Genomic DNA, 22,077 nt, shown 5'->3' on the forward strand with positions numbered 1-22,077 from the left:
AGGAGTGTGGCTGGGCTCAGAGGAGGTGGCATATATAAGCTAGCTCGGGGTTTGCTCTGAAACCTAGCAACAAATCTGCTGTCTCAGAAGGGGGGCTCCTGGTATGCGCTGCCCCTTGCCTGGCTCTGTCGGTTCTCCCCCTCTTGAAATGCCACTGATTCCCCCCAGCCTGTCTCGCCTGCCGCTCTGTTTGTTTCGCTCTGTTCTTCCCAGCTGCCCTCCCCACTGTGCTGAATAAGATGGAGAGAGAGGATAAAAATAGCCCCTTAATGGAACCTGCACTGCAGCCTGGACTCTCACCCTCCTTTGCTGGCAGCGTGCCAGCTGACTAGACAGAAAAAGCACTTCTCCCAGAGCAGGAAATGGATTTGGGGAAGGGAGGGTGAACTTGCTCTTGCCTGCCACTGGTGGCATTGCCATTTAATCACCTGCAAAGCTAGGCACCGGGACTCTGCACAGCTGGGCTAATCCCACTCTAGGCTCAGCTCTGCTCTCCTCCAAAGCAGCCCATGGAGTCCCATGCTGCTTGCTGTGCTGAGGGCCTCTGCCACGTTCTCACTCGGGTCCCGTCTGCACTGCATAGATGTTCGAAATCCCATGGTGCTGCCTATTACAGGAGGGCTTTCCCTTATGTCCTTGGCCAGATGTACATCCTCTCCCCACCCTTCTGGCTCTGTGTCTTGGGGCTGAGCCCGTCCATCCCACAGGAGGCAGCAGTCCAGGGCCAAAGCAATTCCTGTGAGTTTACAGTTTGTGACGGGGGGTTGGGAGCTCAGGTAACCTGGTCTCAGGCTTTAGGATTCCATGTGGAGCTGTTCAGCTGACTTGGCCTGGTAGCCAGAGCAGGGGCGGGGGGGTGTGTGTCTCATTAACTCCATCTCTGGAGTCTTTAGGGGACTTTCCCTCTGTCCTGGCTGCCTTCCCACTTCATATGTGCAGAGCTCTGCCCTCCTGCACCTCTCCCAGCCTTCCTCTGTCCCAGGGAGGCAATAGGGTAGAGTGGACAAAGCACTGGACTGGGAGGCAGGAGACCTGCATTCTATTGCTGACGGCCTCTGACTTGCTTAACCTCAGTTTTCCCGATCTGTCAAATGGAGATGATGCTACTTTACACACTTTGAGAGCTGTGGAGGGAAAGTGCCATAGAGGTGATTAGTGTTAATCACCCCTTAGCTCTCCTCTGCCCCCTTTTCCCAAGTGGCACTCGGGGGGGTCCTGATCACCCAGCAGCTGGCCCTGTTCCTCCAGCCACTCCCCTCATTCTCACTGCTACTTCCTCTGCCTGGTGCGTTTTCTGAGTGCCAATCAGAGCAAGCAGGTACGTGCCCCCGAGGCTGGGGCCCAGCACACCCATCTCAGCCCCGTGCAGGAACAAGGGGAGGTTGCTGAGCCTCCGCCCCAGAATGGAGGCTGCCGTTGTCCCTGGAGGGGCGGTTGAGGACAGCATCTGAAGCGGGGAAGCCTGGATCGAAACTTCTGGAGCAGCGAGGCGATGGCAACCGCAACTTGCCTTCAGCTCTAGTGCAGGCGACGGGGCTGCTCTTGCCAGCTGTCTGCCAGGGGACAAAATGTGCTGAGACAGGCCAGGTTTACACACTTCATCCACGCAAATCTGAGGCACTTGGCTCAGTTGGGGCTTTTGCTACCTTAACAGATTGTTCTGGCCACTCGACAGAATTTCCCCCTGGATGCCAGCACGGAGGTTATTGTTTCTGCTGCAGTCAGGGAATGTAGCTGCAAACCCCCAGCCCCTGCCTGGATCTTGGGCCTGCTCTGCCCACATGAGTTTGGGGCTGAGTTGGATACTGGTATTACCAGTACAGCCCCTAGTTTGGCTGCAGTTGTTCCAGGGCACAGGGTGATTAAACCTCGTTAGGGAAGAGGGGCCAGGCTGGACCTTTCTGAGCCAGAAAGCCAGTGCCAGGAGGCTGCAAAGGGCTGAGTGGCTGGATTGTGTTTTGAGTTGTAGCTGCATTCGGGGAGGGGGAAGCTCTCAAAGGGCTGTCGTTGGGGCATCCAAGGACCAGTTTGCACTGGGCTGGACAATAAGCCACCCCAGGTAAGGGTAGTGGTGATGTGGCATTTTTAGGGAATCTGAGAGGGGAAATGGGAGAGGTAACCCTGGCATTATTGCCCCCAGCTGCAAGAGGGGATTTGGGGTGAGGTGGAATCGTGACAGGCCTCTTAACCCAGTATGGCACAGTCCCCTTCCTGTCTGGGAATAGCTGTGGTCCCCTGGAGAACTGTGCTCGGTCTAGGGCCCTTGTACTGCTTTTTCCCAGCATAGTTAAAGTCCTTGCGTGTGTAGCTGGTGCATCTGGTGGTGTTGCAGCCCCAGAGAGAGAATCCCAGAGGTGGTTTGAGCCTCCAGAAATCTCAAAATTAAAAAATTGGGGTAATTTGTCATTCAGCTCACGATTCAGCCAGCGGCCAATGGAGAGGCTGCCTGCCTTAGGGCATGTCTACACTGGCAGAGTTACAGCACTGCTCAGAGAGCGCTGAAGGGCAACCGCTGTTGTGTGTTCACACTGACAGCTGCCTGTGCAATAATGCAGCGGTATTCGGAGCGGTGCACTCTGGGCAGCTGTCCCACAGAGCATCTCTTCCTCTTCTGCCGCTAAGACTTCTGGGAAGACGGAGGGGTCGCGGGGCATCCTGGGCCCTGTCCCAAAGCCCCGTGATGCATGGCTTCGCATCCCAGCAATCCCTGTGCTTCCATCTGCATTCGGAGCCATCTTTCAGTGGTTTGTGTACTGCGCGCTCTGCCTCTGCAGGAATGGATCCCGCACTGTTGACCAATATGCCGCTCGCTCTGACTAACACGTCACGAGTGGCAGTGGAGTTACTCCTGAAACTACAAAGGCAAGAGGAGTGTGACATTGATCTTGCCACACGTAGTAGCTACGACAGGAGATTGTTTGTGGCATTCACAGAGGTGCTGACCACAGTGGAACGCCACTTCGGGCTCCGGAAACGAGCACTGAGTGGTGGGATCACATCGTGATGCACGTCTGGGATGACGAGCAGTGGCTGCAGAACTTTCGTATGAGGAAAGCCATTGTCATGGGACTGTGTGATGAGCTCGCCCGAGCCCTGCGGTGCAAGGACACACAAATGAGAGCTGCCCGGCCATTGGAGAAGAACGTGGCGATTGCACTGTGGAAGCTGGCTACTCCAGACTGCTACCGATCGGTCGCGAACCAGTTCGGAGTGGGAAAGTCGACCATTGGACTCATGTTGATGGAAGTGTGCAGGGCCATTAATCACATCCTGCTCCGAAAGACTATGACTCTGGGCAATGTGCATGACATTGTGGATAGCTTTGCACAAATGGGTTTCCCTAACTGTGGAGGGGCGATAGATGGGACGTATATTCCAATTCTGGCACCAGACCACCTAGCCACCGAGTACATTAATCACAAGGGGTATTTCTCTGTGGTTCTCCAGGCACTTGTGGATCACCATGGGCATTTCACGGACATTAACGCAGGCTGGTCCAGAAAGGTGCATGACGCACGCATCTTTTGGAACACTGGCCTGTTCAGGAAGCTGCAAGCTGGGACTTTCTTCCAGGACCAAGAGATCACCGTAGGGGAAGTTGAAATGCCAATTGTGATCCTGGAAGACCCTGCCTACCCCTTAATGCCGTGGCTTATGAAGCCATATACGAGGCACGTTGACAGCAGCAAGGAGCGGTTCAACAACAGGCTGAGCAAGGGCAGAATGACTGTGGAGTGTGCTTTTGACCATTTAAAGGCCTGCTGGCGCTGCCTATATGGGAAGATGGACCTGGCCAATGACAATATTCCTATGCTTATAGCCGCATGCTGTACTCTCCATAATATTTGTGAAAGGAACGGTGAAAGCTTCACTCAAGGCTGGACCGCTGAGGCTCAGCGCCTGGAGGCTGAATTTGAACAGCCGGAGACCAGGGCTATTAGAGGGGCACAGTGCAGGGCCATAAGGATCAGGGGTCCCTTGAGACAGCAATTTGAAGCTGAAAGCCACTAATATTTGTTGCTGTGCTCGGGAATGCAGTGCTTGTAATGCTAGGAGGTGATTGTGATTGGTGCAGATGATGCACTATGAAGGTTTAAGAAAATTATCTGTTGCTTTGCAGGGCTCTGTTTGCTTTCAATTAATAGAATTAAGATTGCTTTCAAAGCAACACAATTCTTTTATTAAAAAACAACAACCGGAGGGGAGAGAAACAAAAGAACACCTCAGCACTGAGGGGGATGGTAGAAGGGAAGGCCTCAAGAGGAGGAGGGGTTCCGGGATGGTTAAAAATTTGTGTATGTCCAGGGCTCATATCCATCCTTCTCCTTTGGAGTACAGTGCAGCGAGTACTGTACTTCAGCAGGGCAAAACTGCAGCGGGACGGGTGTTGAGTGCAGTGGGTAGTGGGTGTCTGCAGGGCTGGACTGTGATGGGGCAGGAGTGGAATGCTGCAGGTACAGACTGGAGCCAGGAGGTTGATAAGAGTGTGTTGGTGGTGTCTGGGGGGTGCATGGGAAAGAGTTTTGCGACAGCGGCTGCAGGGGAAGGCGGGCGTGCAGCTGATTGGTTTGCAGTGCTAGTAGCACCTGGAGTGTGTCTGCTTGGCACGCCATAACATTCAATAGCTGCTCCATGGCTTCGTTCTGGTGCGCCGTGTTCTCCTTTCGGTCCCTCTTCTCGCTGTCCCGCCACTACTTCAGTTCTTGTTTTTCGGCCGCAGAGTGCATCATGACATCACGCAGAAAGTCCTCTTTAGTTCTTCGTGGCCGCTTTCTAATTCTGTGCAGCTTTTCAGCTGGTGATAACGAAGAGGGAGGCTGGGCTCCCAAGGTCATATCTGTTAAGCCAAAGTGCAACATTTTACAGAAGCCGCATTGTTTGCAACACACAGACCGCTGATTCAGTGATTTAAAATAGCCACTATTCACATACCTGTCACTAAGTGGCTGACCCCAGGCAAGCACACATGAGTCACAAGACCCCCAAAATGGTGAGTAGCCACAGGGGCAGGGGAAATCACTGTTCCTGGACCCTGCTGTACACTGGGCATGTGGCTCTTGGGGAAAGCTGGCATTGTAGGGGGGCCTTCTAATCATTATGGTCCCCACATTTTCCACAGGCTGTGTTCATTATGGAAGATCTCGTTGCTGAGGGTGAGCACAGAACCAAGACTGTGGATTCCACCCAGGCCCTTATGCGGCTCACCTGTGCGCAGCCATGGTCCCCACCCCCCATGACGGCAGAATGGCGCAGGAAAGTTACCCTTAATGGGGCAAGAAACAAAGCAGCTCTGCCAAAGAACCTGCGGCAGCAGATTGCCCAGCATCTCCATGAGAGTTTCCTGGAGATCTTTGAGGCAGATTCCCGTAAAGTGAGGGAGTCAATCAATACCTTGCTCTGCCGCTCAGACTAGGCATGTGGTGGTACCCACATCATACAGACACAAGCCTGCTTTCTCCAATCCTCCTGCCCCCAACAACTCACTTCAGTAATTCCAAAAATCAAAGCCACTTACCAGGGGCCTCTTCTCCTGTTTGCACTTCGCCAAGATCCGACAGCTGTGACTAGCTACAGCTCCTCTGGGATAGAGAAGAGCTCCTGGCTGCATGCATCTCTGACCTCCGAGTTGTCTTCTGGCTCTGGGTCCCCCTCCCCCTGCACATCCTCGTCCAAGATTTCCTCCGCCTGGCTCTGTCCACTCTCGACTGGCCGGCGAGCCACCAAAGTATCCACAGTGGCCTTCGCAGTGGAGGTGGGGTCGATCCACCTGGGATCAGGTTCTGCTTTGCAACCAGGAGCCTGCAGCTTGAAAGGAGGAGGGGAGCCGGTTCCCTCTGGATCACAAGCAAGTGTTCCATGGACCGCCTCGAGGAGCCCCACTAAGATCTGTAAGTACCGTCAGAGAGAGATCAGCTACTGCAAGTACCGTGTGCTGAATGGTACCGTGCCCTGCAGCCACCGAGGGGCGCTGCTGCAGTGAGCGCTCATATCCTCACCTGCCCTCTTAGCTTGTATTCCCAGAGAGCCGTGACTCTCCCACGGTCCCAACGGGCTTTACAAACTGAGCCATGCTGCCCTCTTAGTCTGCCTCTTGCATGTAACCCCCACCACAGGCAATGGGACTGCTGAAGTGGGGAGCCAAGAAAGATCTATTCCACTGTGGCTAGGGCCCAACCCCACAGTGATTCAGCCGCTCCTAGGCCTACCCCATGAGTAGGATGTTGCATGACTGGGTAAGGATGGGGGCAGTAAAATATTTGGGAAGGAAACTGGGCAATCTCTGAGCCTTAGGGAAGAAAGCAGCATGGCAGCTGTAGTGTCAAAGCTCTGTTTGAACACCACCTTTATTAGGCTAGGGATTAGGAGCCAGCTGAGATCTGTGCCCCATTTTGCTCATTGCTGTACTTTCATGTAGTAAAAGACAATCTCTGCCCCAAAGAGCTTGCAATATAAATAGGCAAGACAGACAAGGGAAATACCATTATCCCTATTTTTACATATGGGGAAACTGAGGCGCAGAGTTTAAGTGACTTGGTCAAGATCACACAGGAAGTCTAGGGCAGAGTCAGGAATTGAGCCCACTACTCCTGAATCCCCGTCCGCACTCCCAGCCTTCCTCACTTCATTCCTTGTCTGAGCCAATCCTACACGGTTCAGCTGCCTGCAACTTAATTTGTCTACCAGTGTGGAGAGAATTAGCCAGCTCACCAATTAATAGTTAAACAATCATGTACCTTTAATTAGTCCTGGATCTCCATCATGAAATTGCTGCTTTGTTTCATCTTTGATGTGATGGTGGTGATTCTCCTGAATGACCCTCTTCCCAGGGAACCGCAGAGCCTGCGTTAGGTAGAACCGGCACATTTCCCTGCTCTAAAGCAACTGATGTGTTTTTGAAGCAAATTTAGGAGCTCAGCAAGTGTGACTGTGAGATCCATGGGGACAGCTCAGTGACAGGCCAGGCCAGCCTGCAGCAGATGGCTGGGATGTGCTAAAGCTCTATTAGGTGGCGGAAGGTTGTGAAGAAATATTAAAAATAATTAGTACATCTTCCCTCCATTCTGACAATCAAAGCTTTGCTTCCTGGAATTCTTCCCACTTCATTTGAGAGACTAGGAAAGTGACTTTATTATAAAATGATTAATTAAAAACCTCAGTAAGATCCCAGCTCAGTAATGGGAAATGGGCCTCAACTTCAATTCCAAATGGCCCAAGGGGATGATTTAATCCCATAACCATCAGGTCTGAAGTGTCTAGACTTCCTGGAACTGCCCATTCCTGACCCCAGCAGCACTGAGTCAGCCCTTCACAGCAGATGAATTGCATTACAAGGGATGAATATTCAAAATCCGGTTCCTTTTTTGCTCTGTGTGGCCGTGAGATCCCACGGCCCTTCTCCTCAGCATGGGAGAACACCAGCCTCGGAGTGTGGCATGGGTAGCTGTAGACACAGAAATGCTTTGCTTTTCTGTGCATTGCTGTTTAACTTGCTGAGCGCCCTGCCTGTCTGCAGAGGCAGCTGCCTCGAGCTCTGAGTCTGGGTCAGTAGCATCACACACCCTTTGCTCTCCGGCAAAGACTTTTGCTCTTTCTTGCTCTTTGTACTTAGTATGAAAAGTCAGCGCAGCCCCAAAGTGCCTGGTTGCTCATGGGGTGGAAGAGGAAGGAGGGCTGTGGGGTGAATGCACTGGCCTGGGACTCAGGAGATCTGGACTCACAGATTCCAAGGTCAGAGGGGACCACTGTGATCATCTAGTCTGACCTGCATCACCCAGCCCAGAGACCAGCCCCACAATAACTCCTAGAGCACGGCTTTTAGAAAAACACCCAGTCTTCATTTACAAATTGTCAGTGATGGAGAATCCACCACGACCCTTGATAAGTTGTTCCAGTTGTTAATTACGCACATCGTTAAAAACTGCCAAAATTTGGATTCAGTTCCAAATGTTGCCACAGACGCCCCATGTGGCCTTGGCCCAAGGCTACCTATAGAGGGATCATGGGGGCAGGGCTCAAGCAGACTAGTCTAGCGAGCATGAGTGCCAGATCAGCAACGCCACAGCGTGGGCCTGAGGAATCCTCCAGCTTTGAAGGGCCGGGACCTACCTAGCTAGATTATGTCCACATAAGCTGCAGTTACACCTCCGATTGCAGTGTACTCTTCATCTCTCTGTGGCTCAGTTCCCCCTCTGTAAAATGGGGGGTGGAAAATATTTATTTTTGTCTGTCTGGTCTCTTTAGCCTGTCAGCTCTTAGCATGTCTCTGTGCAGTGCCCAGCACAATGGAGCCTCTAGCTGCTACTGGAATACAAATATAAACAACAGTAGGAAGGGACTGGGCCACAGAAGATCTAGCTTCAGTTCCCTGCTGTGCTACAGACTGTGTGACCTTGACCCCTCCGTGCCTCAGTTTCCCATCCGTGAGGATAACAGTCCTGACCTACCTCAGAGGTGGGCAGTGAGGATAAATGCATTCATGTGTGGGAGGCACTCCCGTACTATAGTGATTAGATGGTGTAGGGGAAAACCAACATACTGTTAGAAGCTTTTCTGGTTGCCATGGTGGAGCTGTCTTGTCTGTCCCCCAGGTGCCGACTCTCAGGGATCTCAGGAAGTGTCTAATACTAGATGCTGGAGGGAAGGAGAAAAGGGAGGTCTTGTGCTTCTCTCCTTGGTGGTACAGCCCTGCCCAGGGCCACGTGTCCTGAGCTGATGCCAACTGATGTTCTTGCACAGGCAGATCTGAACTGGCCTTGCAGTGTCGGGGAGGAAAGAGCCCTGAGCCTGATTCTCAGAGCTGTTGATTAGCCAGGACTGCAGGGAAAGTCAATGGGACTTGCCAGTGCTCAGCGCTTCCAGAGCCCTGGTTCTCAGCCCGGGGCCCTGGCCAGGAGGTTGGGCTGATCCGGCAGGGAAGTGTCGCCCTTGGGCAAATGTAGGACAGCCAGGAGCTGATCTGCTGAGGGCGGGGCTACCTGGGATGCTGGGCGCTAACAGCCCCTCTGGTTGTGATGCTGTGGTCACAGGAGGACGTCATCTTGTTGGCATGGTGATGTGACAATGCCAGTCCCAGACATCACCCAGCACGAGGGCTGTTCTTAACAGTGAGTGCCAGGGGGCAAAACAAAAGCTTCTTTGGCCTGTCCTGCCACTGTCCACGAGCTAAAGGTGGGTGAATGGCCAGGGGGACTGGGCAGAAGAAAATTTACTGTGTCTGTCAGAACATTCCTTCACCCCTTAGGGCACAGGGGCTGGAAATGAGCAGACTACACCAGGGAGGAGGAAACAAGAGGCCCCGGCTTGGAGTCAGCCCATTTCTATGAGCCTAGGTGTGGTACCTGACCTCTCCACACCCTGCTGTTCGCTGCCCCTTCAGCCACACATTGCTCTTCCCTCCAGCCCACGGTGGCTAGACACTGCAGCACTGGGGATGCTCTGTGTGGAGGGTCTGAGTCTATGGGATCCATGGGCTTGGGGGAGCTGGCCTGATGATCACAGCCTTCCCAGCCACAGCCCTCCCCGCTGAGAGGACCCCATGAAGATTTCCTCCCTGCAAGTGCTCTCCCCTGGGTGTCCCTGCAGGAGGGGGCACTCCAGCCCTACGTGAGGATGAGAGAGGTGGCCTGTCCTGGAGCTGAAGGAGGTACCCATGGGAACAGGAGCAAGGCCTGGGAGACAGTGAGGTTATACAATGAAAAGAGGGGTCCCTCCGAGAGAATGGGGGCAGGAGGAGCCTGGTGGGCAGGGATGGGGTAGCTGTCTGCTACGGGGCTGTCTCCTGGGCTTCTGAGCTACAGCGCAGCATGGTTGCAGCTCAGAGCCTGGATGACTGACTGCTCCCCGGGAGCTCAGCAGGCGATGTCACCCCTTTGGCAGTGCTTAATTTGTGTGGGGCTTGCCAGGGCGGAGCCCCAGCACCCCTGGGCTTGGTGCATCAGTTATGAATGTGAAAAATTGCGTGAGCCCTGGCACCTCTCTCGTTACAAATTAAGCCTGGGGGGGAGAGATTCCTCTGCAAGCCCAGCCCCAGCCTTGCACAGTCTCTTAGAAACCTTGGGAATGGGTTCAGGAAAGCCGCCAATTTTCCAGATCAGTGGCCTGAACCCATCAAGAGCTGCCAAGGCTTGGCACCACCTCAGTCCACTGCTAAAAGCAGGTGCGGAAACACTCACCCCCTGGCCACGGTGCTGCCCTGGGAAGAGAAGCGAGGCTACAGGGACCAGACTACCTCGGGCACCGATCCCTGCCATCTAGCACCAGCACCTCCAATGAAAATTGGTTTTCATCACCAAGTCTGGGTGGGTGGAGCTGTCGCTCCAGGCTGGCCGGCCACCTTGAAAGCTGAGGTCATGGCTCCGGGATTCCGCCCTCTCTAGTTATCCCAGCTCACTCTCCGTGCTGCCCTGCTCCCGTTCATTTAATGACAAAGCACTTGTGCTGCTGCCATTGTACGCAAGGGGGGGGGGGGGTTCATTGCTGGTTTGTGAGACATGCAAGGACTCCTGCTGTGAGATGCACAGACGGTGGCAGTACTGGGAGTCAGGAGTCCTGGGTTCTGTTCCTCACACTGCCACGTGGGAACTTGGGCAAGCGATTTTATGGTTCTGTGCCTTGGTTTCCCCATGTGTAAAACACGCGGAGGAAGAGGGTTTAATGGTGCTGACCAACCTTTGGAAAGTGCTTTGAGATCATGCTAATGTGCAGTGTTGCTCTGTGCAGGGGGCCCCACCAGGCCTGGGGGGGGGAGAAGATAATGGCCCTCCCTGTGGGTTGCCTGTAAGGAGGGTCTTATTAATCCCTCGGGGACTCACTCCCCTCTTGCTGAGAGGCTGGTGACCTGCAGATGGTCAACGAGTTCCCAGTGTCTCTGTGGGACCTAGCTCCTCCATTTCACCCCATAATGCATAGCGCTCCAGGCCCCCAGTTCTCTGATGCCTCCTCTGCAAGAGCAGCAGCACCAGCTTCTCTAATGATCAGCTCCATGCTGGCCTGTGCAGCGTGAGGCAGATGGCACAGGCTTCCCCCCCCCCCCCACCCGCACACACAGCCTGGAAACTAGGGCATTTCCGGAGCTTGTCCTACATCCTCTCGTGCCTGGCCTTTGCTGGTCCCTCTCTCGGTTCTGCTCTCCCATGTCTCCTCTGGGCAGGGAAGAACACAGGCCAAGCAGCCAGTCTGCATTGCAGTGTGGGACGGCGCTGATACTGTTGTAATAAACCAGTCCCCAGAGACCCCTAGGACTCTCACTATTAAAAATCCCTCTCTCTCCTTGCTGCTGGAACACATTCCTGCTGCCACAGCAGCCCCTGCCCATGCTGTGGTTATGCACACACATGCCATAGCTCCGAGTCCTGCACATGGGCTGCCCCTTCCCACAAGCAGTGGTTCTGCCTTGTCCGTTTGTTCATCTGAACCTCTTCCGCTAGTTTCCTCTCTCCGGGTGGCAGCCTCGAACCCATGGTTTGTGGAGCCATGTTGGCTCCTGCAGGCACTCCCTTCGCACAGCTGGCTTCCTTGCTGGGGTACCTCCTTCAGTGCCAGTGGCCTGGGGCACAGACTGAATCCCCTACCTCGCCCCGCTCCACGTTCTTTGCAAGTTGGGCTTCCCAAATTCTAAAGGAGGGCTTGCCGGAGCATTGCAGAGCAATGAAACCATTGCTAATACGACTGGTGAATGCTTAAGAGCGCTGGACTGCACTGTGGAAGGGCCTAGATCTAGCCCATCTGTTAATTCAACAGCTGAACTTCCTTCTTTAGAGACCAAGGCCTAGATTCTCCCAGGTAGTTGGGTGCCCAATTCCCATTGATTCCAATGGAAGTTAGGAGCCTACATTCCTTTGAGCACCTGGGCCCAAGTCCTGTCACAAGGACCAATGTCTAAGGGTGATTGAATGGGAACTCCAGCTGTTTGTATCAAATCCTCCCAATCCACACATTCGCATAGAGCCCTGCCCTCCATTGCTCAGTGGCCTTTCAACAGTGATGAACTGTGGTCCTGTTCTCCTCTGGAAGGAACTGGCAGATAGGAGACAGAGAGTAGTTAGTCTGTAAGCATTTTATTTCTTATTGCACAGAAGCAATTGAAAGTGGACTTGTATAGTGCACTTCTTATTTCTTTGTGTGTTTCTGCAACTAGTGTCTAACCTGCTTCCCTTTAAGTCAACCACAGACGGTGTAGTGTACAAAGGAGGATTTCAATAATTTCCTTTTGTAAAATGAAAAGGCATTTACAACTCTGAGTTTCCTACCTTACTGTACTTCTCCGCGGTATAACAGAGCTCTAACTGTGTACATTCTTTATTGCATTTGTCCATCTATTGCACATATCTTAAATAAATGCACTTATTTGGAAAAGGGGCAGGTTTCTTTTATAATTCAAGTGTTTAAATGTGGCATTCTGCATGTATCACATTCTGCTATTGAAGCTATCATAACATAACATCATTGGTGGAGGCTCAGGTACTGGGTTTTGATTTCTTTCACATAAACATATTGCTAACGTGAGCTCCAGCTCAGAGGTGGGAGGGCACCCACCATCTAAGTAAAGGCTCCTCTTGTGAAAACAAAAATATAACTGACCACCTGGCAGGGAGAGCCTCCGAGTTCTCTTTGGTGGTCCATCTCCTCGCACGTCCCAGCCTCTGCTCTTCACTTCTCGCTCTTCTCGGCTTTGTTGTCAGCAGCAGTAGCTTTCTCTGTGGGTTTGCCCTCTTTTGGGTCTGTGCTGGAGGACTTCTCCACTTTCTCTGCCTTGGGCTTGCTAGCTTTTGGCGCATCTTTGGGTGTCTCCACCTTGGGGGTCTCCTTGGTGTCTTTGCTGGGTTCTGTCTTGGCAGCCATTGACTCTTCTTTGGGTTTAGCTTCAGCTTTGGGTTTCTCCTCTTGGTCCATTTTGGGCTCAGCCTTCTCCTTTTTAGGTTCTTCCTTCTTTTCTTCAGACTTCTGTTTCTCAGGCTCCTTCTCTGCTGGTTTGCTGGGCTCCTTGGCCTTGGCTTCCTTTTCCTGAGGTTTAGGTTCAGGCTTCTGCTTAGCAGCTTTCTCCTCCATCTTCTCTTCTTTGGGTTTTGGTGCTGGTTTGGCCGGCTCCTTCTCCTTCACCTCTTTCTCTTCAGGCTTTACAACTTCCTTTTTCTTCTCCTCGGGGGCAGGGAGCTTTGGCTTGGCAGCTTTTTCCTTGTCATCTTCTTTGGGCTTCTCCTCTTCTTTCTTCTCTTCTACCTTAGGCTCAGGTTTGTGAGTCTCCTTGGCTGGGATTTCCTTTTTTGGCCCCTCCTCTTTCTTGCTGTCTTCCTTCTCCTCCACTTCCGGTTTGGCTGGGGCTTTCTCCTCTCTCTTTTTTGGCATCTCCTCTTTTATGGGCACCTTGGGTTCTTTCTGGGGTGATCTGATCAATTCCTTTTGGGGGGTTATTTCTTTCTCTGGAGGCTTGGCCTCACCCTTCACAGGAGGCTTGGCCTTCTCTGGAGACTTGGCTTCTGGGGACTTGGCTTCCCCTTTGGTGGGAGATGCAGGCTTCTCCGGAGACTTGGCTTCCTCCTTGGTAGGAGATGCCGGCTTCTCCGGAGACTTGGCTTCCTCCTTGGTAGGAGATGCCGGCTTCTCCGGAGACTTGGCTTCCTCCTTGGTAGGAGATGCCGGCTTCTCCGGAGATTTGGCTTCCTCCTTGGTGGGGGATGCCGGCTTCTCCGGAGACTTGGCTTCCTCCTTGGTGGGGGATGCCGGCTTCTCCGGAGACTTGGCTTCCTCCTTGGTGGGGGATGCCGGCTTCTCTGGAGACTTGGCTTCCTCCTTGGTGGGGGATGCCGGCTTCTCTGGAGACTTGGCTTCCTCCTTGGTGGGGGATGCCGGCTTCTCTGGAGACTTGGCTTCCTCCTTGGTGGGGGATGCCGGCTTCTCTGGAGACTTGGCTTCTGGGGATTTAGCTTCCTCCTTCATTGGGGACCTGGCCTTCTTTGGAGACTTTGCCTCCTCCTTTTCTGGGGACTTGGCCTTTTCTTCTTCACCTTCCGCTACTTCCTCAGGTTCTTCCTTCTCTTCCTCCTTTGCCTCAGCTTCTTCCTCACCCTCCTCTCCAGCTTCCTCTTTCTTCTCGGCCTCCTCTTCCTCCGTTACCTCTTCAGTCACCTGGATTTCCTCTGTCTGCTTCTCCACAATCACGGTTTCCTTATCAGACTTCTCCATCACTTTGACTTTCTCCTCACGTTTCACCTTTATGTGGGTGGAAATGCTGGGGGGTTTAGGGGGTGTCTCAGGGAAGGGGAAAGGTCCGAGTCCAAACCCGATGCGGCATTCCTCTCCTTCCAACAGCTTTCTGTGAGAGAGACAGAGAAAGGAAGTCAGAGTCCACTTTGCAGTTCTGAAAATGTTACTAGTAAATCTTAACTTTGCTTTTGTGAACACTTGAGTCTGACCCAAGCCCACTGAACTCAATGGGAGTCTTTCAGTTAAGCACAATGGGCTTTATATCAGGCCCTAAGGACTCCCTTGGGGTCCTGGTTTCTCTTTGACATTCACCCTTCAGGCTCCTTGGAGGGGGGTGTATTTTGCTGTTCACAGTATTTTCCCCAATGGGGCTGGGGAGATCAGCTTGCTGTCCATACAAGCCTGCTGTAAGATTTCATCCCCTTGCCTCCACGTGCATGCTTTAGCTGGGGATAAGCCAAGGAGCCATGCAAAACCTGGGGGCCGGAGCAGCTTGATGCTTAAGATATTGGTTCCCTCCTGTCCTTGGGTAGGGCCATCTGCATACCCAAGTCTCTGTCTGCACTGCGGCTGGGAGGTGTAATTCCCAGCTCGGATAAACATCATATATACTAGCTCTGCTCAGCGAGATGAGGGTGGTGACTTGGCAGAACTGTCCAGGAGAGGCTGTTAAATGATTTAGGGACTCTGAAAGGAAGGCAGTGGGGGTGATGATATTGTTTAGTGAAAAGTCCCCTGTGCTGGTGTCTATTTTGTACGCTTAGCATTGGATAGTTCTAAAGAACTTGCTGAGAGCTGCCTCCATGAGCTCACCTCTACCCCTGCTTGTGGCTCTGTACCTGTAAGCAGCAATTTCTATATCCAGGGCCATCTTGACATTCAGCAGGTCCTGGTACTCGCGGAGCTGGGCTGCCATCTCCCACTTGGTGTTCCTCAGCTCGTTGTCCAGCTGCTGGATGGTTTCCTGGGGCAGAAACACAATTAGGGCTGTTTCCAGGCTGCACTGCCCCTGTTCCAGATTTCCACTTTCCACAAGCAAAGCAGAGACTGAGCTGCCACTGTGTACCTTGGGACACCATGGCGTCCAGTGCTCATCTATCACTGCCGTTAGATCCTGCAATGCTAGCTTCAAGTGGATGCGCAATTCACTGGGCTCATTCTGCACTCAGATCATCACCTCTTTGCTAGGGCCAAGTTATCTCCAGATTCGCCAGGGACTGTTCCCTCTAATTTTTTACATCTATATGCAGAATGAATTGTCTTATGTGCACCAATAAGGAGGTGATGTGTGGCAGGAGTGGGGTCAAAGGGTTCAAAGTGTGGGAGGGGGCTCAGGGTAGGGCAGAGGGTTGTGTGGGGGTGAGAGCTCTGGCTGGGGGTGCAGGCTCTGGGGCGGGGCCAGGGATGAGGGGCTTGGGGTTTGCGGCAGGAAAAAAGGACTCCCCTCAGCCCTCTCGCCCCACAGGCAGCAGCTCTGGGGGAGAGGTGCCTCTCCCTGTGGCAGCCCTACATGCCCCAAATTGCTCCCCTCCCACCCCCTACCTCTCTCCTCTCTCGGCCTCTGCGGCTGCTGTGTGGCCCCACAACTTAGAAAGAACTATCCACCCCGTCTCCCCCATGTGGTGAGGAGCTGCTGTATTGGATTTGGCTTGTGATAGTCTAAGGAAAACATCAGGAGTCATATCCCATCCCACTGAGTCTCCCCACCTCTCAAAGAGCAGCAGTTCCCCTTTGGTGATAACTTGCGGTGCAACTGTCCCTAGCAGATCACAGCATGGTGCTAAATTCCCCAAGCCACAAAAGCAAGCCTGTTCTCATTCTTAGTGAGGGAACTGGCAGGGCATATTCTAGGACACAGCTGGTGATTCAGGGCTCCTCCCTTGAGCCATTCCACCACCAGGTGCTTAAACCCTGTATAGGGATGCAGAGGGATAGTTTGATGAGTCACTGTGGGGATAGTTCAGACTGGTCAAAACCTAAGAGGGTCTGGAGTGTCTCTCTGAGGCAGAGACTGGAACAGATGATGTTCTGCAGGGACAACCCTAGAAACAGCCAAGCCTGGGGAGAAAGCTTAGGCTGAAGTTTACAGTTTAGTGGTGTCTGAAGTACCAACAAAGCCGAGTCCCAGGAACGGGGTGGGCTTGGATTCTACCCAGTGCGTGTGTACTCTGCTCAAAGCCTGGAAGTAATTCCACCTTCCTACAGCTAGGCTGCCATGCCACTTCCCGCCCCCTGCATTTCTGGGAAGAGGGTTATACAGGCCTTGTCTGGCATGGGACACTGGCGGCTGGGTGATGTCCTCCGCTGTATGTTACCTGACAGGACAAGACATTAGCATGATGACGGTCTTCTATGTCCGCTCTCTGCCTCTCTAAGGATTCCTTGCTCCCCTTGAGGGCTTCAAATTCGGTGACCTTGGACTGGAGCTGCCGGCGGTATTCTGAAATCTCCTCCTGAGCAGAGCGGATTGCATCTGTGTTCACCTTGGCAGCTTCTGACAACTTGTCCAGCCTCACTGCAGTGGTGGATGGAAAGAGAGAACTGGAGAGAGGAAAGAAGAGAGAGACTCTCTTCCTTCATTAGATAAATCCTATGTTGTTCTACGGCACCCTTCACTGTAGTGTCAGAGTGCCAGCCATTCAGTCCCACCTCCCTCCCAGCGGAGGTTCTCAGAGGGAGGAGGTATCCTGCAAAAACCTCCTGCAGCTCTGCATTTGTTCACATACCCAGCACTGCTTCTTTTAATTGCAAAGAGCTGTATCCTCGTCCCTGAAAGGCTAGGAGAAGCTAAGGTTGTCAGAAGACGACAATCTGCTGCAATCATTTACCTATGATGGAAGGAAATTCTCCAGTGCATCGGGTGGCCATACACCCCATTTTGGCCAGGACAGTCTCTTTTTATGCCCTGTTCCACCCGTCCTAACATTTTGACAAAACTGGGCATTTGTCTGGTTTGCTTTTCCCAACTGATCATCATGCAGGGGGACAAGTGGCAATGCCAGCTCTGTGCTGGAGGGAGGGCTAGGAGGAGCAGCTCATGCCAGCCAGCCCACCCCACATGCAGGGGGATGAGAGAGGCCTCGGGTGGCCCCATGCAGAGGCAGGTGGTGGGAGGGGGCGGCTTGGACCACCAGCCCCCCACATAGGGGGCAGGTTCAGAGGACCAGCCCCCATGCAGAGGGAAGGGGGGGTCTCAGGTAGGCAGCAGGGGGGCTCAGGTCAGCCCCAGGCACCAGTGAGGAGGGAGACCTCAGGCTGGTCCCCCGTGGGCTGGAGGCAGGAAGGGCTTGTGCAGCCCCACATGCAGGGGTGCGGTGGGGGGGCCCCCAGGGGGAGGGGGACCTCAGCCTGGCCCCATGCCAGTGGGAGGCAGGGAGGGCTTGGGCCAGCCCTGCACACAGCAGGGTATGGGGGAGCCCTCAGGCCAGCCCAGGGGTGTCACCCTACCAATGTAAGCCTTACATTCAATCCACTCCTTTCTCTTGCAACATTGTCACAAAGCTGACTGCTTTAGAAAGCTGCCACAGAAGATGGAAGAGACCAGTTTGATCAGAAAATCCATCTCCCTGAAAGCACAAGTTACAGTCCTTCTCCTTCACACATTAAATGGCTATTGTACTTGAAATTAACCAAAAGGCCATGGAGAACCTTCCTGAGAGGAATCAAAGGGCTGAAGAGCTCAGAACTGGAGTAGCCTGATTAACATTCTTCTTGGAAACTTTTCCATCTTACCCAGCATCACAATTTTGCAAAGCAGGTGAGGAAAGCCAGCACGCGTCACCCTCAGCTGACACGCAATGCCAGGCTGGCCAGAAGACGTGCTGCAATGACACAGCATGCTTTCGGGGGCAGTTTGCTGCGGTTCCAGGCAGCTGGCGGGTCGTCTTCATTACAAGGCCCCTCCAAGAAGCTTGTTAATGGAGTGGGGCAGTCACTGTACTAGCAGATTGCCCAGATTCAATCCCCCCCTAATAGCATCAGAAAATAAAGGATTTGCACTCCGACTGGCAGGTTCAACCCCCACCAGTGTGAGCTAGCAGGCTGAATAGTGGGGCGATGGGCAGCCAGGACAGGGCACCTGAGTCTGAGACCCTTGCTCCGCGGCACTCCTGCCTGGCAAAGGCTAGGAGGGCTGCAGAAGGCTCCTCCTACTCTGGGTAAGAGGGTTGGGGGAGGTCAGGTTAGTCTGTTGCAATCTCCTGGCATCCAGAAGTGGCAGGGGTCTGAAGGAAGCTGCACCCAGCCCACATCTGGTGGGATGATGATCGTGATACAGGGGCTCCAGAGAGGGGTAGCGGGGAAAATACAGAATCCCACACCCCCATGAACACCCCCTCTCCCCAGGTACACGGCCATGCCCAGAGCTGGGAGGGCACAGCGAGGCTCCTGTCCTGCCCTGGCAGCCGGCTGGAGCCAGGGTAACAGGGCTCTGCCATCGGGAGAGCACTGCAGAAGCAGGCAGGCCGATGTGAAGGGGCCTGGGGCAACCCCTTCCATGGGCGGGGTTGCTGCGGCCGGCGGATCCCGGCAGCCAGACAGCGGCGCTGGGCTGCTCGGGCCCACCGCCCCTCGCCTGGCTTTGGCGGCTCAGACGGCAGGCCCCGGGGCTGTAACGCCCTGCGCACCCTCCGGACCAGGCTGTAGGTAACCAAGCCCCGCCTGGGCCTCGCCGGGGTTTGCACAGTGCGAGGCAGCTGCTAAGGGCTGTGATTTTTACTGACTGCGGCGGAGCCTGGAGGGCCCGTCTCGGGAGCCCGGGTCCGGGGCTGCAGCGCCTTCTGCCTCGGCTCGCATCCCCTCCAGAGGGCGAGGTGGTGCCAGGCCTGCAGAAGGGCCAGGAGAGTCTGGGCGTTGGCACCGAGAGTCGGGCCAGTCTGCCGCTAGCTCCTGAGCCCAAGCAGGCTGCGGGCGTTCCCGGGCAGGGGGCGGAGCCGGACTGCAAGGGGGGAAGCGGCTGCTCGCCGGTGCCCTGCCGCTGCTCCTCTCCCCGGGCGGGCAGCGCTGCGTTCCTCGGCCCGTGGGCAGCGTCCGGGCTGCCCCGCCCAGCCCCGGCCGGAGCTGTGAGGATGGCGGCGGGGAAGCCCCGGGGCAGAGGCTCCCCAAGATGCCTGGTCTCCCGCAGCGCGGCCCCGCAGCCCAGACAGGGACTGGGGCGCACACCCGGGCCGGGGCACCGGGGTCGCCGGCAGGCGCACCGCAGCGCGAAGGCGCTGTCCCGGGTGCTGATCCCGCGCCGTGCCCGCCCAGGGGCGCTTTGCAAGGGGGACGGGACAGCTCCCTCCAGGAAGGCCAGAGGCGCAGCTCGGCTCCGCAGCCGGCAGAGCTCCGGCGACCCCAGACCCTGGGGTGGGGGTGGGGGGGCGATCCAACCAGCGGGGCGCGTCCCCACGCAGGCAGCCCCGGGGGCAGGGAGCTAGCAACCTCGCAAACCAGGGCCTGGCTTTGGGAGCCCCCAAGGGCACAACGCCACCTTGATGCCCCCCCGGCCCCCGGCAGCGCGCCCCGACACAGGGCGTACAGGAGCCTTGGAACCCCGCCCGCCGCCGCTGGTCTCCAGGGCCGGTTCCTGCCTTGCCCCCCGGAGAAGCGCTCCGCCCGGGGAGCGACACGGGCGCGCTGACCCCTCTCCCCAGCGCAGAGCCAGCCTGGGCGTTGGGAGCGCTGGGAACTAGGCGGGCGCCCCGGGCTGCTCTGTGGCGGTTAATCCGGGGGCAGGAGAGCAGCGGCGGCGTCCCGGGTCCGCATGGCCAGTGCGAGGAGGCCGATTGCGCAGCTCCAGCCCAGCCCTTCCCGAGGCGGTGGGTGCCGTGCTGGGTTATGCCTTACGGAGCTTGACTCACCTTGTAGGAGTTCGGGTTGTCCTGGCCTGACCCCCAGGAGCCTCCGCCCCCTGCAGCACCCCCCGGGAGTGCCTGGCAGGCCAGGGAGTTCCGGGCGGCTCTGGCCTTGCGCTGAGCTTGCGGCGGAACAGTCCTGACTCAGCCCAGACTGCGGCGCCCGCTGCTCCCACCTCGTGCACATCCCTCCGGGGCCGACACCCCCCACCCCCGCCCTGCTGCAGGGAGTGGGGCGCCCCAGCCTCCTGCGAACTATCGGGGCGAGTTCCCCAACGCCCCTCCCCTCCAGAGCAATGGGGATGCCGCTCCCCACTAGCTGCCTGGCCCCAAACCCCCCTCCCTCTCCCCCCAGGCCGTGCAAAGGGGGTGCCTGGGCCCCACATTCCTCCTTCTTGGAGAGCTATGGGGGCTGGAGGTACCGAGACCCCCGCCCCGCCCCGCGGCGCCAAGGGGTCTCCCCAGCCTCCTCCTCCGATGCCGTGACCCCCGCCCCGCCCCGCCCCGCCCCGCCCCGGGTCTCCCCAGCCCCCTGCACGGGGGCGAGCCCCTCCCGGCGCTCACCGCGGAACCACTCCTCGGACTGCAGCGCGTTCTGCACCGCGTGCCCCTCCAGCTGGGCCCGGATCTCCTTGAGGGCCGAGGTGACGTCGGGCTTGGCGGCGTCGCGGAGCTCGAGCGAGGCCTGGCTGCCCTGGATCTGCAGCAGCAGGTCGCTCACCTCCTCCTCGTGGGCGCGGCGGAGGAAGAGCGCCTCGTCCTGCAGCGCCTGCGCCTTCTTCTCCAGCTCGCCCCTAGCCAGGCTCGACTCCTCCGCGTAGCGGCCCAGGGCGCGGGCGGCCGCCTCGGCCTCCTCCCGCTGCCGGGCCTCCTCGTCCAGCCGCTGCCGGAGGTGCTGGATGTCCTCCTCCAGCCGCTCCAGCTCCAGCTGCAGCTGCCCCTTCTCGCTGCCCAGCCGCGCCACGGCGCCCCGCATCTCGCCGATCTCCCGCTCGCCCAGCTCGGCCAGCGCCGAGCGCCCGGCCTGCTGCTGCCGCAGCGCCGCCGCCTCGCCCTGCAGCTGCCGGTTGCGCCCCTCCAGCTGCCGCACCTTGTCGATGTAGCCGGCGAAGCGCTCGTTGAGCGCCTGCAGCAGCTCCTTCTCCGAGCGGGCGCGCAGCTCGCCGTTCAGCGACTCCAGGCTCTCGGCCGACGAGCCCAGCTGGCTGTAGCCGCCCGCGCCGCGCCGGAGCGGGGAGGCGGCGGTGGAGCCGCGGGACCACGGCTGCGAGTGGAAGCCGCTGGAGGCCAGCGAGCGGGCGCCGCCGCGGGCGCTCTCCTTGCGGGGCGAGCTGGCCCCGAAGAGCGCGTCCAGGCTGTAGCTCAGCATGGTGCGGGCGAGGCGGGCCGGGCACTGCGGCAGGCGAGGGGAGCTGCCGCTTATATAGGGCTCCCGGCGCCCGGAGCCTCCTCACAGACACCGAGCCGGGGAGGGAGGGGGCCTCTCCTCCTCCCTCGCCCCCCCTCGCCGGCTGCGCCGCCCGTTCAGTGCGGGGGGGGGCGCAAAGGCAGGAGCCAAGGGCCAGGTGTATGGGCGGGGCGGGGGGGGGAAGGCGAGAGCCCCGAAAGGATCAGGAATTAGAAGATCCCCTGACCCCTTCCCACCAGGGGGATTCCGCCCCGTGGCCCCAAAGGAGCAGGCGAACCCCAGGAGAAGAGAAGATCAGGAGTTAGAAAGACCCCCCGCACACCTCCCTTTCCTCGCTGGCGTGATGAGGCGGGCAACCCCCCAAGAACACGGCCCCGCTCCTGACCCCGCCGCCAGCGAGACTCCCTGTGCGCTGGGGTGAGCGGGGCAGGGCGGGGACTTGGAGAGGCGACAGCTCGAAGGGACCAGGTGATGGGAGGGCGGCAGGTCCCCCGGCTCGGCCGCTCTCCGCTCCCGCCCCGGCGCGCTGCGGGGAGTCACCCCGCTGGGTTTTGCTGCGGTTGGCTAGAGGAGAGGCTGGTCAATTTCCCATCCCCAGCAGGGGCAGGGAGCTGAAGCTCTGCTGGGAGCTCT

The 22,077-nt window shown here is 56.6% G+C and overlaps 1 protein-coding gene across 1 annotated transcript; it reads right to left on the reverse strand.

The window, feature by feature from the left end:
- Window positions 1–12,648: 12,648 nt before the first annotated feature.
- On the reverse strand, window positions 12,649–21,405 carry NEFH (neurofilament heavy chain). Its single transcript, XM_077835333.1, has 4 exons — window positions 20,601–21,405; window positions 16,518–16,717; window positions 15,042–15,166; window positions 12,649–14,311 (listed from the first exon to the last, which is right to left on the reverse strand). The coding sequence occupies exons 1-4, from the start codon at window positions 21,403–21,405 to the stop codon at window positions 12,649–12,651; spliced, it is 2,793 nt and encodes a 930-aa protein (XP_077691459.1).
- Between the last annotated feature and the right edge of the window lie 672 nt (window positions 21,406–22,077).

The sequence above is a fragment of the Eretmochelys imbricata genome, chromosome 15 (assembly GCF_965152235.1).
Source record: "Eretmochelys imbricata isolate rEreImb1 chromosome 15, rEreImb1.hap1, whole genome shotgun sequence".
Taxonomy (NCBI): Eukaryota; Metazoa; Chordata; order Testudines; family Cheloniidae; genus Eretmochelys; species Eretmochelys imbricata.